Raw genomic sequence first — 13,162 nt, 5'->3', positions numbered from 1 at the left:
AACTGCTCTAGCCAACCCTCTCAGTTCGACTCGCAATCCAAAATACATGTCTCATCCCACTGTTAAGCTCGAAACTCCAGAGGTCACGATCCCGAGTCATCAGAACTCTTCTGACCCACCCACCGCTCCAGCGATCGACAAGTCTTCTACTTCTATTTCCAAGCCCAAAAGCAAGGCATACTATGCCATCAAATCCAATCCTCAGGAAGACAGATCTCCATCTCCAAAAGCCCCTGTTCCACGCCTAACTCTAGCCGTCCGAGAAGAGCTCTGTGCCATCTGGAAATCCGATCCCCGCGTTCCAACGATTGCTTCGCGACATGCATGGGCCGTCTCGCGGAACGTAAGTCCGTCGCGCGTCGATCAATGGTTCTGCTCTCGCAAATCGCAGGCGAAGAAACTGGGACGACCGATATCGAACGACTCGTACGAGCTTTCGTTGGAGCTACGACTTGGATCTGTTTCGGTGTCGCTTGCTGTGAAGAGAGAGTTGTTGTCTCCATCTCTGTCGCCTACTTTCTCTGATATGACCGATGTCGACACTCTATTTGACGACTCGCTCGTTTCGTCTGGTGCTTACGATTCTGATTCGTACGTGTCTCGGAGATCTTCTGTGTCTGCTATGTCTATGACTCCGGAACCTATGCAAGGAAATCCGTATCTGCTCTACGAAGCTCGAAGTTCGTCGCCAGTTTCACGCACTCTCACTCCGGAGACAGATGTCGAACAGGATGTTAGTTATAGCAAAGATCTCTACAGGTATGCTCTCTTGAAGCGTGTTTGGTGACTGAGCGACGCATACACTCTCATTGTAACAGTCTAGCGCCGAGCCCTAGCACTTACGACGAGAAAAGCACCGGCAACATACCCTACAGTGAAGATTCGTTACACAAAGTCTGTAACCAGGGAGAATCAGATATATCCGACTTTATTTGCACTCTCTGCAAACCCATGGAAGGTGATATCCGCTTGGTCATATATCTTGGAGCTGGACATATACTCATCCGATATTTCTGTACTAACTTGCGCGAGCTAGATTACCCGGAAGTAGCTCTAGATAAACTTGTCAAAGGGTCGATCTTTCCGTTCGATACCTCAGTCACTATGCTCCCCGCTTACGCCCGCCTTGATCCCAAACCCGATACCCCGATGGAACTCTCCGCTATCCCCTACCTGTTCTGCACGCCTGGTCTGGCCTTGGCACCTACGTCTTCCGGTTCCTTCGCTTCCTGGATGGAGAAGGGAACTCAAGAATGGACTTACTGACGATTGCTTTTGAGGTCTCTGGCGTTGGCGCTTTGGATCTTCTGTCGATGGACTTGGAGCTGTTATGTTGATGCAGATCAAAAGGAACGTTCACAAAATTGGACAATATTATCAGACGAAGGCTTTATGATGCTACCTTCTTGTACTGGATCATGCTTAAACGTTTGTAATGTATTTGCTGCGTTATTGTGATGTCATTCAGTAACTCGTGACGTTTGTGAGCACAATCCGGTTTATATAACCACGGACGATTCGAGTGGCGTAGACGTGTAGGAAATGGTTAGTCTGTATCAAACTTTGCTCAAAGTCTGGGCAATCGTTGTAACGTCTGGGACATGTCCGAGTATGATCGGAGAGTTTGCGGAAAGTTCCGGGCGGTCAAAGGTCTGTTTAGTCCAAGTATCATCGCAACCACGTCAGCCACCATCACGCATCCCGCTATCTATGTCAACCGGCACGCTAATCTCATCATACTTGTCAGTTCGCCGTCACGGTTCTACTAGTCACCTGAAGGGAGTCGTGGATTGGGAGCTGCAGACAACGATATGGTATTGGTAGGCAGGCGGGTAATAGGCGAACACAGGCAAGCGTGGGAGACTTGGAGGGATCAGAACAGATGGAGTAAGGTCCTGACGGGATGACAAGTGACTAGTGACATCGTGCAGCGACCTTTCTATTCCGAGTAACCCACTGATATAAGTCTGCATCTGGTTTACATAGACCTCACATGTACAGACCTGGTTATCGAGAATATAGATATGACGTGGACTCACGTGGAGTGCCGTCGAAATGAAGCCTGTATGTGAGAGAGTTTTGATTTCTTCAGTATGAAATTTGAAATGAGGCTAGTCGTATTCCATATTAGGTAGGTATGATCGTCGAACAATCGGAGCAAGGTGAGGTAATGTATGGTCCCTTGGCTTGATCAGCAACTCTCGCCAGCATGCCACCATCTCGCCCTCAAGTTCGCATACAGACAGGTCCACCCCAAATATCAAATTCTACCATAGAACCAGAAACGAACCAGCCCCCGTCCCCACATGGGCAATCGAACGAGCATAGGGATGAACGACCGGCGAGCGACATGGAGAAGAATACTGACGTATCCGACTCTTCTGTTCACACAGATCACAAACAGCTAGCAAGGACGATGAATCTACCACAAAGCTTGCGATGGATACAAGCTAACTCTACTTGGTCCAAATGGAAACCCGTCATTCGAAGCGCTCTTGCCGCCTGGATCGCTGTAGTCGTGTTCATCATTCCCCAAATAGAGAATATACTGGGGCAGGTGTGTTGCGTTGTCATCTTTGTATCGTTCGTTCAATGATTGCATGGTTTGAAGGCAGCATTCCTTATCATAATAGGTCAGCAACGCTCATCCTTCTTAACCGTTGCTATAGCATTGAATCTATGTAGCTTCGTTTCTATCACCCCCTAGCGATCCTTTCATAGCAGTTCTCGAACGCGAAATCATCGTACTCATCTTTGTGGCATTGGGTTGGGCGTACGTGCTACTCCTTTCTCTTACTTCTTCGCTGATACAATGGTCCCTTTTAGCTGGGTCTGCTTGGGACTTATGTTTGCTAGCTTAGCTCGCACTCAAACCATACCAGACGCTAGTATACTCACTATCATCACAGGAGAGTACATCGAAGCGGGGGTAAGTTTCCTTTTCAATTTGGGTTTATATGTTGACACGTGCGACAAAGCCCTCTGTTATCATCGGCGTTTTCATTTTTATCGGAAGTACTTTCTTCTTGTACATCAAGGCTAGACTAGGCCCCGGACCTTTCCTCCCCGCTTCCGTGTTTGGGTGTATATGCGTTGGTACGCATCACTCATACGCACTTTCCTTCTTGGAGCTTATTGATTACAGACATTTCCTTGATGACCGCGGTTCTTTTTCCTTATCCATATTACAAGGTAACGGGTTTTCCGTCTTGGAAAACGTACACTCACTAGGCTTCAGATCGGTCAAATGATCATTCTTCCCTTGGCCTTTCACTCTGCGATCTCCCTCGTTGTATCGATTCTCGTGTTTCCGCAATCTATCTCCGCTCAATTCACGACGTATATGCAGGGAGCCGTCACACCTCTTGCAACCGCTATCTCATTGCACAGGTCTCATCTCCTCGAAGACGTCACCTCATCTGCGTTCTCCTACAAACAGATTACAGATGCAGCAAACAAAGCTGAGAATACATTGCCTATGCTCGCAGCTGCTGCCCGATTACTAAAACTTGATGTCGTCTACACACGCCTCGCGCCTACCGACTACAACGAAATGCACGGGATCGTGCGCAAGCTTATGGTGCGGGTGCATGGCATGGGCGTATACTTTATACTCATCCATCCGACGCGAGAGCAATTCCCTGTCACCCCCGCTGTCTCCCACCCCGCAACACCCGTGCATCCCAGATCCCCCTCTCCTCGGCCTGATCGGCCTTCCTCTGTGACGACAGAAGAGAGACACGCACCCTCGGCTGATAAGGAAATCAGAAATCGCAAACCATCTAAACACCACCAGCCGCTGCCTTCTCACGCGCGGTTATATCCTACCAATTCCACCTCACCCCTCCGTTCGCACCGTTCGCACCGTTCGTATAAGCACTCGCACTCACACCACGCCCATCACACACTCTTGCACAGCTCCTTGCTGCACTTGGCGCTTTCTCGAGTGCCCAAGCGCTCTGGAGAAACAGCCGTAGGTGTATTTGAATCGCAAAAATATCTGAACTTGGAGGCGATACATTTGTCGCATCCGGATTCAACTTTCTTTACCGCTCGAGCAAATGAGCTACTCAGCGACAGCTGCCAGGACCTTCTAAGTGTGTGCCAAGAAGTACTCGGAATATCTGGAGGCTGGATAGGCAATGTTGGGGGGTTTAGCTTCGATTTTTTGAGGGGTGACCATGAAGATAAGGCGCAAAACCACAGAGAAGAAGTGCAGAGGTATGAGGATTTGCTTGAAAAGTTAACAAGGGAGCTAGATGAATTCTCGACCAAGAAGAGGTACGTGGTTTACGTGTTCTTGCGCTGTTTTTTGCTGAGTGATCGAGACAGGTTGACTGTTTTGGACCCATATCGTCCAATGTTCGACCGCAGCGATGATACATCTAGTGACTACGAAGTTCCTCCCCACCGGTATTTATTCCACTGTTATGTGTACCAGTACCATCTCTTGCATTTTGCTGCACTATTACAAGACATGGTGCGTTGTTTCTTCGGTATCAGGTTGGTGATGAACGTTAAATCACGCGCAGCTCAAAGAAATCATTCGACTCGAAACGCAAAGAGAAAAGCCCAAATTATGGGTTCCTTCCTTACCGAAGTTGTTTACCTGGAGAACATGGGAACCTTATGAGATTAACGAACAAGAAGACGACGAGGATCCTGGTATGTTGCTGCAGGCGTTCTTGTGGTCACAGCTACTAACATTCCAGTGCAGAAACGATTCCAGGCATAGACCCTACTTGGATGACGGACCTCGGAAAGGCAGTAAAACGCGATCCCGATGCCCTTCCCCCAAGAAATGCACTTGAAAGGGTGATGAACTGGATTTACCGCGCCGTTATCAGCATCGGAGGTGGAAACATGCTCTTCGCCCTGAAAGCGGCAACGTTAACAGGTCAGCCATCATTCTTATTTTTCTCGCTTGATTTTCTGACCGTCGGTATGCTTAGTGATCCTTGCTATCCCATCTTTCCTCAAGACATCGGCAGAGTTTGCATACGGTGAGTGTGCAGAGCGTGTATGCTTTTGATCTTGGACTGATAATTTTTGAAGCAAACAAGTTTGTCTGGGCCGTGTAAGTTATCATTTTCCTGCTTTGCAATGCTAGAATTATTGACACTCTCAAAGTTTCATGGCTCAACTTACTTTAGCGCGTTTTCGCGGAGACACGACATTCGGTGTAATAGCTAGGATAATAAGTACCTTCGCTGGCGGTTTGATTGGTACGGTCATTTGGTACGTCGCAGACTGAATGATCTTTTGAAATTCTTCATTGGTGCACAGGTATATTTCCGCAGGGAATGGCCGAGGCAACCCTTATGGACTGGCAGCTGTATGTGCGGTCTGCTACCCGTCATTTTTCTTTGCTCGCTTGTATTGGCCTATCGCACCCATGACGAATTTGATTATATGGGTCACAACGGCATTGGTATGATTTGGACCTTGTCATCTCGGAGTGAATAAAACTGATGGTTTGGCATAGGTCGTGGGGTACTCATATGACGACACTCATCTGACTGTCACTTCGTCGCCAGGGTGGGGCATTGATGTGGCTTGGGTAAGTCTTTGTATGCTTTTCTCGATATCTTGGCTTACATGCAATAAAGCGCCGTTTTGTACTAGTCACCGTTGGTGTCTTAGCTGCGGGGTGAGTGATTTCCCTGATTGTACATTTAACAGTAATTGATCTTGATGTCAGTATCTTCTCCCACTTCCCTCCGTCAACGACTATTCGTTCGTATCAGCGGCGAACGCTGGCTACAACATCAGCCGAACTTGGATCGATCTACTGTTCGGTCGTGTCCTACGCGAACTCACACGTGGAGAAAGACAACACCATCACAGTCCGGAGCTTGTTAGCCATCCGCAGCAAACTCAAGCGATCACTCGTGCTAAAGGAGAATGTCATATATGAGGTGAATACGATATCAACCCCTCACATATGTTGTTGATTCGCTAGTTTTCATTGCGCGGGAAATGGCCTGCTGAGAGGTATCTTAAGATATTGGAGATTCAAACGTGAGTACGTATATCTTACGACCATCCTGTGTTTCTAATCAAACATAGGCAAATCGCGTACGAATTGTGTCATCTGATGTCCGTAGTGCATGATCTGGAACCTGCTTGGGCTCATGCCTTCCTTCGCCGGACCCGGATGCTTGATTCGGATTTCCAAGGCGATGTACTCGCTGTTATCAGTATGTTTTCTGATCATACTTACCCGCGGTAACTTCATGTTCTCTTCCCAGGCCTGATCTCCAATGCACTGCACACGGGTTCTCCTCTTCCTCAAATCACCCCATGCCCGTTACTCGACAGGTTCATGCTCAGGCGTCATGGTTTGAACGTGGTGCATGAAGAGTCGGAAGACGATTATGGATTGCCACGGACGCTCACCGTGGACACGTTGGAGAATCTGCAGTACCTGTAAGTCTTGCATCTCCTTGCCATTCTAGAGATTGACATAGTTTTTTTAGAACATTTTGCGTTGGCGTTTCTACCACCTTTGGAATTATCACTCGACTCGATCGTTTGATGGTTGCTGTCAAAGAGCTGGTGGGCGAGCAGTATCATATTGATGGTATGGGGATGTCTGTGATAGCGACAGAGGTTTGAGTCGTTGACTGTCTTCGTTCTACTGGATATCTGGGTTTTTTTCTTGTATTTACAAGTGTACTGGCCTCGTTGATTTATCATCTATGTAATAGCCCTGGAAGAAGGTAAACCGTACTCCACAATATTAGTGTAGTTCATACCGGATACTACAAGAAGGAAAGAGATTGATTCGGGATGAAAAACAAGAATACATGAGTGTTGGCTGCCTGGGTACGACGGATATTTGCAGACAGATCATACCAGATCACTGTGATACGCCGCGCACAACAATAAACCCAACAAATTAGTTCTGCAAACCTCCACCCCATCGAGAACTGGCCATGATATCGATCCAACCATGCTTCAAACCCCAGATTCTAAGCCGAAACGCCCGTGAATCCATGAATCCTACCGATCTGCTTCATCTGAGCGTATTCCGCATCAGTCGTAGAGTACGAAGGCCAACTTTCGGGTGTCAGGACGAATCCCTGATTAGGTTGGTTCAGTAGCCTCGTCACAACGTGGAAATGTACATTATCGACGCTTTTCCCGGCGCGAACGAAGAGTGCAGGGGTACTTGTAGCCGAGTGCTGATCCACAGGAAGGATGTGTAGCACAGGTGTTTATGCAGAAAGTCGGAGATCGGACGGGCTAGCCTGGGACCCAGCAAGTAAAGACACACTGAGCTCGCGACAATGGCCTGAAGATGAAACCTGAGTAGCTTCGTAAGGGAACGAACATCTCTTTGCCATTCACATTGATACAATGGCACTATAGTCACGGTAGCCTGAGAAGTGTCTATGCGCCAAGTTGATGTCTTTGTTTGTGTCTATTATAACTTACAGCTGTGCGAAACTAACTTTCAACATCGACGATGCTGTCATGCCCGTCAACTTCAGCGTTGAAACATACCGAGCAAGTTCTCGGATTCTCAGGAATAAAAATAAGAATGAACAGCGATCGTTTGACGGGCGCGACTACATAGCACAAAATAGAACGCGATATGATAAGATCTGGAAAATAGGTGTTGAAACCCGATACAGTGTGCAGCGCCCAGCAGTTGAAACTAGACTGACGGGTATAGTACATAGCACGGGAAAGAACATCGGGAACAAGCAAACATCACAGTCTGCACCGCTCAGCGCTCAAGAGTTGAAGCTGGCGTGCTTGGTATTGTACACAACACGAGCGCATAGAATGGTTCTAAAACAGATCATCTACTTTTGTGCCGTCAAGTCCTTTGCTGCAGGTCGCCAGTAAGCTTCGACTTCCATGTTCACAGCAAGGCGAGGGACGTACACAAGCGATTTTCAAGGATGAACTCCAGAATCTTCTTCTCCAGTTCCTCTCTGTCGTGGCGTTGACGAAAAATCTCTTTCACTCCTTGCTCCACTACGACAGCTGTCGGAGATTTCAGGTAGTAGTCCACGGCAGACTTTATGCACTCCAAGTCCTCCGAGTTGTTCACGAGAAAGGCGGAGTACTCGAGGACGATGATAGTAGCTGCTTGCTGTCATTAAGACTACAACCGGTCATGCAGTGAGAAACTAACCGATGCCAGTCTGAACAATTCTGTTCGTGGTGGAAGTGAATATTGATCCGTTGCTAACCTGTTGCACACTCTTACAGTGCCGAGAATCAATGCGAAGGAAAACCAACTGACCAAAGGCCGAAGGATGCGGACAATGTCTCTTCGCTTGATTGTGGTCTAGCCACAGGTTGAAAGCGTAGGTATCATAATCAACACCACAAAGCAAATTACTTGCCTCCTACAGGAAAGGAATGTCACAATTATGAGGTTGCAAATTAATGTTTGATTAAATAACAGAGACGCACCTTCTATTTAGTCGATGTGACAGTTGCGAATAATTAACCACTAGACAATGACTGCTGTGTCCAGGTAACTTACAAACTGTCAGGGGTTGAAACCAGATGAGTATCACTATGTAATGGTGAAGATTTGGCATCCATGAACGCACGAGCTAAATTAGATTATTTGTCAGTGGAGTATTATCATCAGATAGGTCGTGATCGACACACATTCTGCGAACACATGATGAATACATGGCTGGAATCCTTAGCGATTGGAACATACTCACATCCTATAGAGCGGAAGAGCCAGTCAAAATGATTGGCACATTTCATGCTTCACATGATCAGGGTCAAATGACTCACATTCTGCACAGGGCAAGAAAATATGAAAGATGAGTGAACATGGAAAATAAGTTATAAAGGAGGGATACTCAACGAACTACGCAATATATGAGTAATAATGATCCGACTGGTGTGATAGAATGGAAAATGCTTACATCAGGCTATGAAAATGAGTTACCACCATTACACTATTCAGCATCATTTCAATACAAGATATAATCAAGACACCTACCAACTGCCAAAGAAAAAACAGCAATATGTGAGACCTGTTCACGAGGGTTGCACAGAGAAAACCATGAAGGCACTTACCTCCTATCAACAGATAGGCAGCAATGATTGTCAGCATGGGATGAATATTAGAAACAATGAAAGGTACATACATGCTGTCAACAAGCGGGTAGCAACCAGGCATCAGAATCATCAGGATGAGAAACCATCAAGGCACTTACATCCTGTCAACAGGCCAGCAGCAGCGAGGGATGGGAACCGTGAGCAGGGGCAAGGACCAAAAACAATCAGGGCACTTACATCCTGTCAAAAAGCGAGCAGCAGCGAGGAATGGGAACCGTGGGCATGGAGCAAGGACTAAAAACAATCAAGGCACTTACTTCCTGTCAACAGGGGAGAAACAGCGAGAGATAGAGATCATGAGCACGGGTCAAGAACTACAAATAATCAAAGCACTTACTTCCTGCCAATGGGCGAGCAGTGGCGAGGGATGGAAATCATGAGCATGGGTTGAGGACTACAAAAAATCAAGGTCCTCACCCGCTGTCAACGAGCGAGCAGCAGCGAGGGATGAGGATAATAAGCACGGGTCGAGGACTACAAAAAATCAAGGCACTTACAGACTGTCAAAAGGTGAGAAGCAACGAGGGATGGAGATCATGAGCATGGGTCGAGGACTACAAACAATCAAAGCACTTACATACTGTCAACAGGGGAGCAGCAGCGGGGATGGGGATCATGAGCATGGGTCAAGGACTGGAAAAAATCAAGCCACTGACATACTGTCAACAAGCGAGAAGCAGCGAGGGATCAGGATAATGAGCACGGGTCGAGGACTATGAACAATCAAGGCACTTACTTCCTGTCAACAGGTAAGCAGCAGCGAGAGACGGGGATCATGAGTATGAGTCGAGGACTACAAACAATCAAGGCACTTACTTCCTGTCAACAAGCGAGAAGCAGCGAGGGATGGAGATCATGAGCACGAGTCGAGGACTAGAAACAATCAAGGCACTCACTTTCTGTCAACAGGGGAGAAGCAGCGAGGGATGGAAATCATGAGAAAGGGTCGAGGACTACAAATAATCACGGCACTTACATACTGTCAACAGGCGGGATCATGAGCATGGGTCGAGGACTACGAACAATCAAGGCACTTACGTCCTGTCAACAGGCGAGAAGCAGCAAGGGATGGAGATCATCAGCGTGGGTCGAGGACTACAAACAATCAAGGTCCTCACCCGCTGTCGACAAGTGAGCAGCAGCGAGGGATGAGGATAATAAGTACAGGTCAAGAACTAGAAAAAGTCAAGGCACTTACATACTGTCAACAGGCGAGCAGTAGCGAGGGATGGGGATCATGAGCACCGGTCGAGGACTATGAACAATCAAGGCACTTACTTCCTGTCAACAGGTAAGCAGCAGCGAGAGACGGGGATCATGAGTATGAGTCGAGGACTGCAAACAATCAAGGCACTTACTTCCTGTCAACAAGCGAGAAGCAGCGAGGGATCAGGATGATGAGCACTGGTCGAGGATCAGAAACAATCAAGGCATTTACCCGCTGTAAACAGGCGAGCAGCAGAGAGGGATGGGGATCATGAGCACCGGTCGAGGATCGGAAACAATTGAGGCACTTACACGCTGTCAACAGGCGAGCAGCAGCGAGGGATGGGGATCATGAGCACGGGTCGAGGACTACAAACAATCAAGGCACTTACCCCCTGTCAACAGGCGAGCAGGAGTGATGGATGGGAATCATGAGCACGGGTCGAGGACTACAAACAATCAAGGTCCTTACCCGCTGTCAACGAGCGAGCAGGAGCGAGGGATGAGGATAATAAGCACGGGTCGAGGACTACAAACAATCAAGGCACTTACATACTATCAACAGGGAGAAGCAGTGAAGGATGGAGATCATGAGCATGGGTCGAGGACTAGAGACAATCAAGGCACTTACACTCTGTCAACAGGCGAGAAGCAGCAAGGGACGGAGATCATGAGCACGGGTCGAGAACTACAAAAATCAAGGCACTTACCCACTGTCAACAGGCGAGCAGCAGCGAGAGACGGGGATCATGAGTACGAGTCGAGGACTACAAATAATCAAGGCACTTACATACTGTCAACAGGCGAGCAGTGGCGAGGGATGAGGATAATAAGCACGGGTCTAGGACTACAAACAATCAAGGCACTTACCCCCTGTCAACAGGCGAGCAGGAGTGATGGATGGGAATCATGAGCACGGGTCGAGGACTACAAACAATCAAGACACTTACGCCCTGTCAACAGGCGAGCAGCGGCGATGGATAGGAATCATGAGCATGGGTCGAGGACCAGAAACCATTAAAGCACTTACATACTATCAAACAGGCGAGCAGGAGCGAGGGATGGGAATCATGAGCATGGGTCGAGGACTACAAACAATCAAGGTCCTCACCCGCTGTCAACGAACGAGCAGCAGCGAGGGATGAGGATAATAAGCACGGGTCGAGGACTACAAAAAATCAAGGCACTTACATACTGTCAACAGGGAGAAGCAGTGAGGGATGGAGATCATGAGCATGGGTCGAGGACTAGAAACAATCAAAGCACTTACCAACTGTCAACAGACGAGCAGTAACAAGGCATCAGCGTTACCCGTGCTATTTGAACTTCATAAACCAGAATCTTACCAGCTGTTATTGACGGGCAACTACAACGAAGGAAATATATATCAGAATATCTACAGTTTCGGCACTTCAGTGTTTACCATTGATGAGCACCATTACCGGGGTATTATCAGATTGAATGAATCTTCATCTTACTTGGAGATGTGGAAACCACTTAGCAATGTCATACTGATGGATATGATGATTGATTTCAAGTAGGGCGGATTGCTGACGTGCACGATCAACGATTGTTCTAGATGATGTTGGAACAAAAATATGCGACTTGAAAATCTGCGACTCACGCGATAGCACACTTGATACAAAGCTCCAGATTTGATTGTTGTGTTGACACCAAGCACAACCGCAATTCTTCGTTGTCCAATGCGAAAGTGGTGCGTTCCAGTAGAACATTACAGTTTGTATCCGGCTTGTTCATATCTAGGACGGTCACTAATATCAACTTTGATATGGGACAATTCAATCCAAACCACTTACTCTCCAAGCGCACATAGAACTTAGGACGTGTACGGTTTCCAGGGTCGCACAACCGATCACAAACACGCGTCTTAGTGAATAGTTCTTCGACGCGTTGGGCTATCCTTTTTGACCGTTCTTCTCTAGATACACCTTGTATTTCGTTCTTAATTTCTCCATACGCGACTGGACGTAGAGCTTCAAACTTGGTGAACACCGCAATCACGGGAACTTAAGATTGAACATTAGTCCGAACACGACAACTGACAACAAAGTCGCAAGCTCACCGTGCCCAGTGTCGCACTCAAAGAAGAACTTTTCCTCTGACCGCTGGAATGTTCGACTGCATTCGTCCATTGGAATACAATACCTGGTGGCAATCAACAAGCGCCAAACGTCAGAGGGGAGTTACTTGCCAGATAGCATGCAGTCCCTCCTTCAGTTTCGTCGTGTGTACGCGCTCTGAGACAAATCTCTTCATGCTCTCGAATTCTTCTTCAGATCCCGCTTCGAAACCGCACGAGTCGTGAAAGACGAAACCGGGACTGCTCTTGAAGACCATCTCGTTCGTGATGTCGTGGTTTCCACGCTGAGCATCCGTCAGCGCATGTATGCCCATATGGCAGATGATGCACGCACCTTGATTGAGGCTTTTACGACATCAGCATCGATCTACCCACAAGTCAGCGACAGACGCGTGCATGGCATAAATCATCACCCGCACCTTGTTTCCTTTGGCATCGTAAATGTCTGGTTGATCTGTGGTGTTGCAGACCTTCTGAAGAATGGTTGTTTTGCCTGCGTTTGCTCTCCCTACGATCAGAACTCGAAAGCGCCTGATCATCTTTCTGAGGTGCTCAGCATCGATGGTCGCCATTAGGAGATCTTGTTGTACGTCTTGAGGTAGAGGTGATTTGGTTTATCGTGAAAGCCGTACTGTGGTAAACAATAAGTGACTCGTGGCGAGATATGATAGCGAACGAATACGAAGCAAGGGCTCTTATATATAGCTTCGACACAACAGCTACACACGCGTACGGCCTTAGCTATCTCTTATC

General features: G+C 47.6%; 3 protein-coding genes across 3 annotated transcripts; 2 read left to right on the top strand and 1 right to left on the bottom strand.

The window, feature by feature from the left end:
- Positions 1–133: 133 nt before the first annotated feature.
- F5147DRAFT_545796 (uncharacterized protein) lies at positions 134–445 on the top strand (the record flags this gene model as incomplete). The annotated part of the gene is made up of 1 exon (XM_041430324.1): positions 134–445. A coding segment is annotated over one exon (312 nt), but the record flags the coding sequence as incomplete, so codon positions are not given.
- A 1,749-nt stretch (positions 446–2,194) lies between these two features.
- Positions 2,195–6,981, top strand: F5147DRAFT_715268 (uncharacterized protein). The gene is made up of 21 exons (XM_041438533.1): positions 2,195–2,557; positions 2,612–2,633; positions 2,686–2,773; positions 2,827–2,929; positions 2,979–3,096; positions 3,146–3,192; positions 3,239–4,281; positions 4,333–4,480; positions 4,533–4,665; positions 4,718–4,897; positions 4,953–5,003; positions 5,056–5,077; positions 5,131–5,238; positions 5,287–5,431; positions 5,486–5,560; positions 5,610–5,650; positions 5,702–5,918; positions 5,963–6,021; positions 6,070–6,200; positions 6,252–6,429; positions 6,480–6,981. The coding sequence occupies exons 1-21, from the start codon at positions 2,210–2,212 to the stop codon at positions 6,616–6,618; spliced, it is 3,396 nt and encodes a 1,131-aa protein (XP_041288466.1). The 5' UTR covers positions 2,195–2,209; the 3' UTR covers positions 6,619–6,981.
- A 4,812-nt stretch (positions 6,982–11,793) lies between these two features.
- F5147DRAFT_839806 (uncharacterized protein) lies at positions 11,794–13,115 on the bottom strand (the record flags this gene model as incomplete). The annotated part of the gene is made up of 7 exons (XM_041444252.1): positions 12,829–13,115; positions 12,744–12,776; positions 12,521–12,693; positions 12,392–12,474; positions 12,126–12,335; positions 11,933–12,068; positions 11,794–11,883 (listed from the first exon to the last, which is right to left on the bottom strand). Coding segments are annotated over exons 1-7 (876 nt in total), but the record flags the coding sequence as incomplete, so codon positions are not given.
- Positions 13,116–13,162: the final 47 nt, after the last annotated feature.

This window comes from Suillus discolor (genome assembly GCF_016758755.1).
Source record: "Suillus discolor strain FC423 chromosome Unknown F5147scaffold_66, whole genome shotgun sequence".
Lineage (NCBI taxonomy): Eukaryota > Fungi > Basidiomycota > Agaricomycetes > Boletales > Suillaceae > Suillus > Suillus discolor.
Note: the sequence above shows the minus strand (reverse complement) of the source record. Positions and strands in the feature narration are given on the sequence as shown.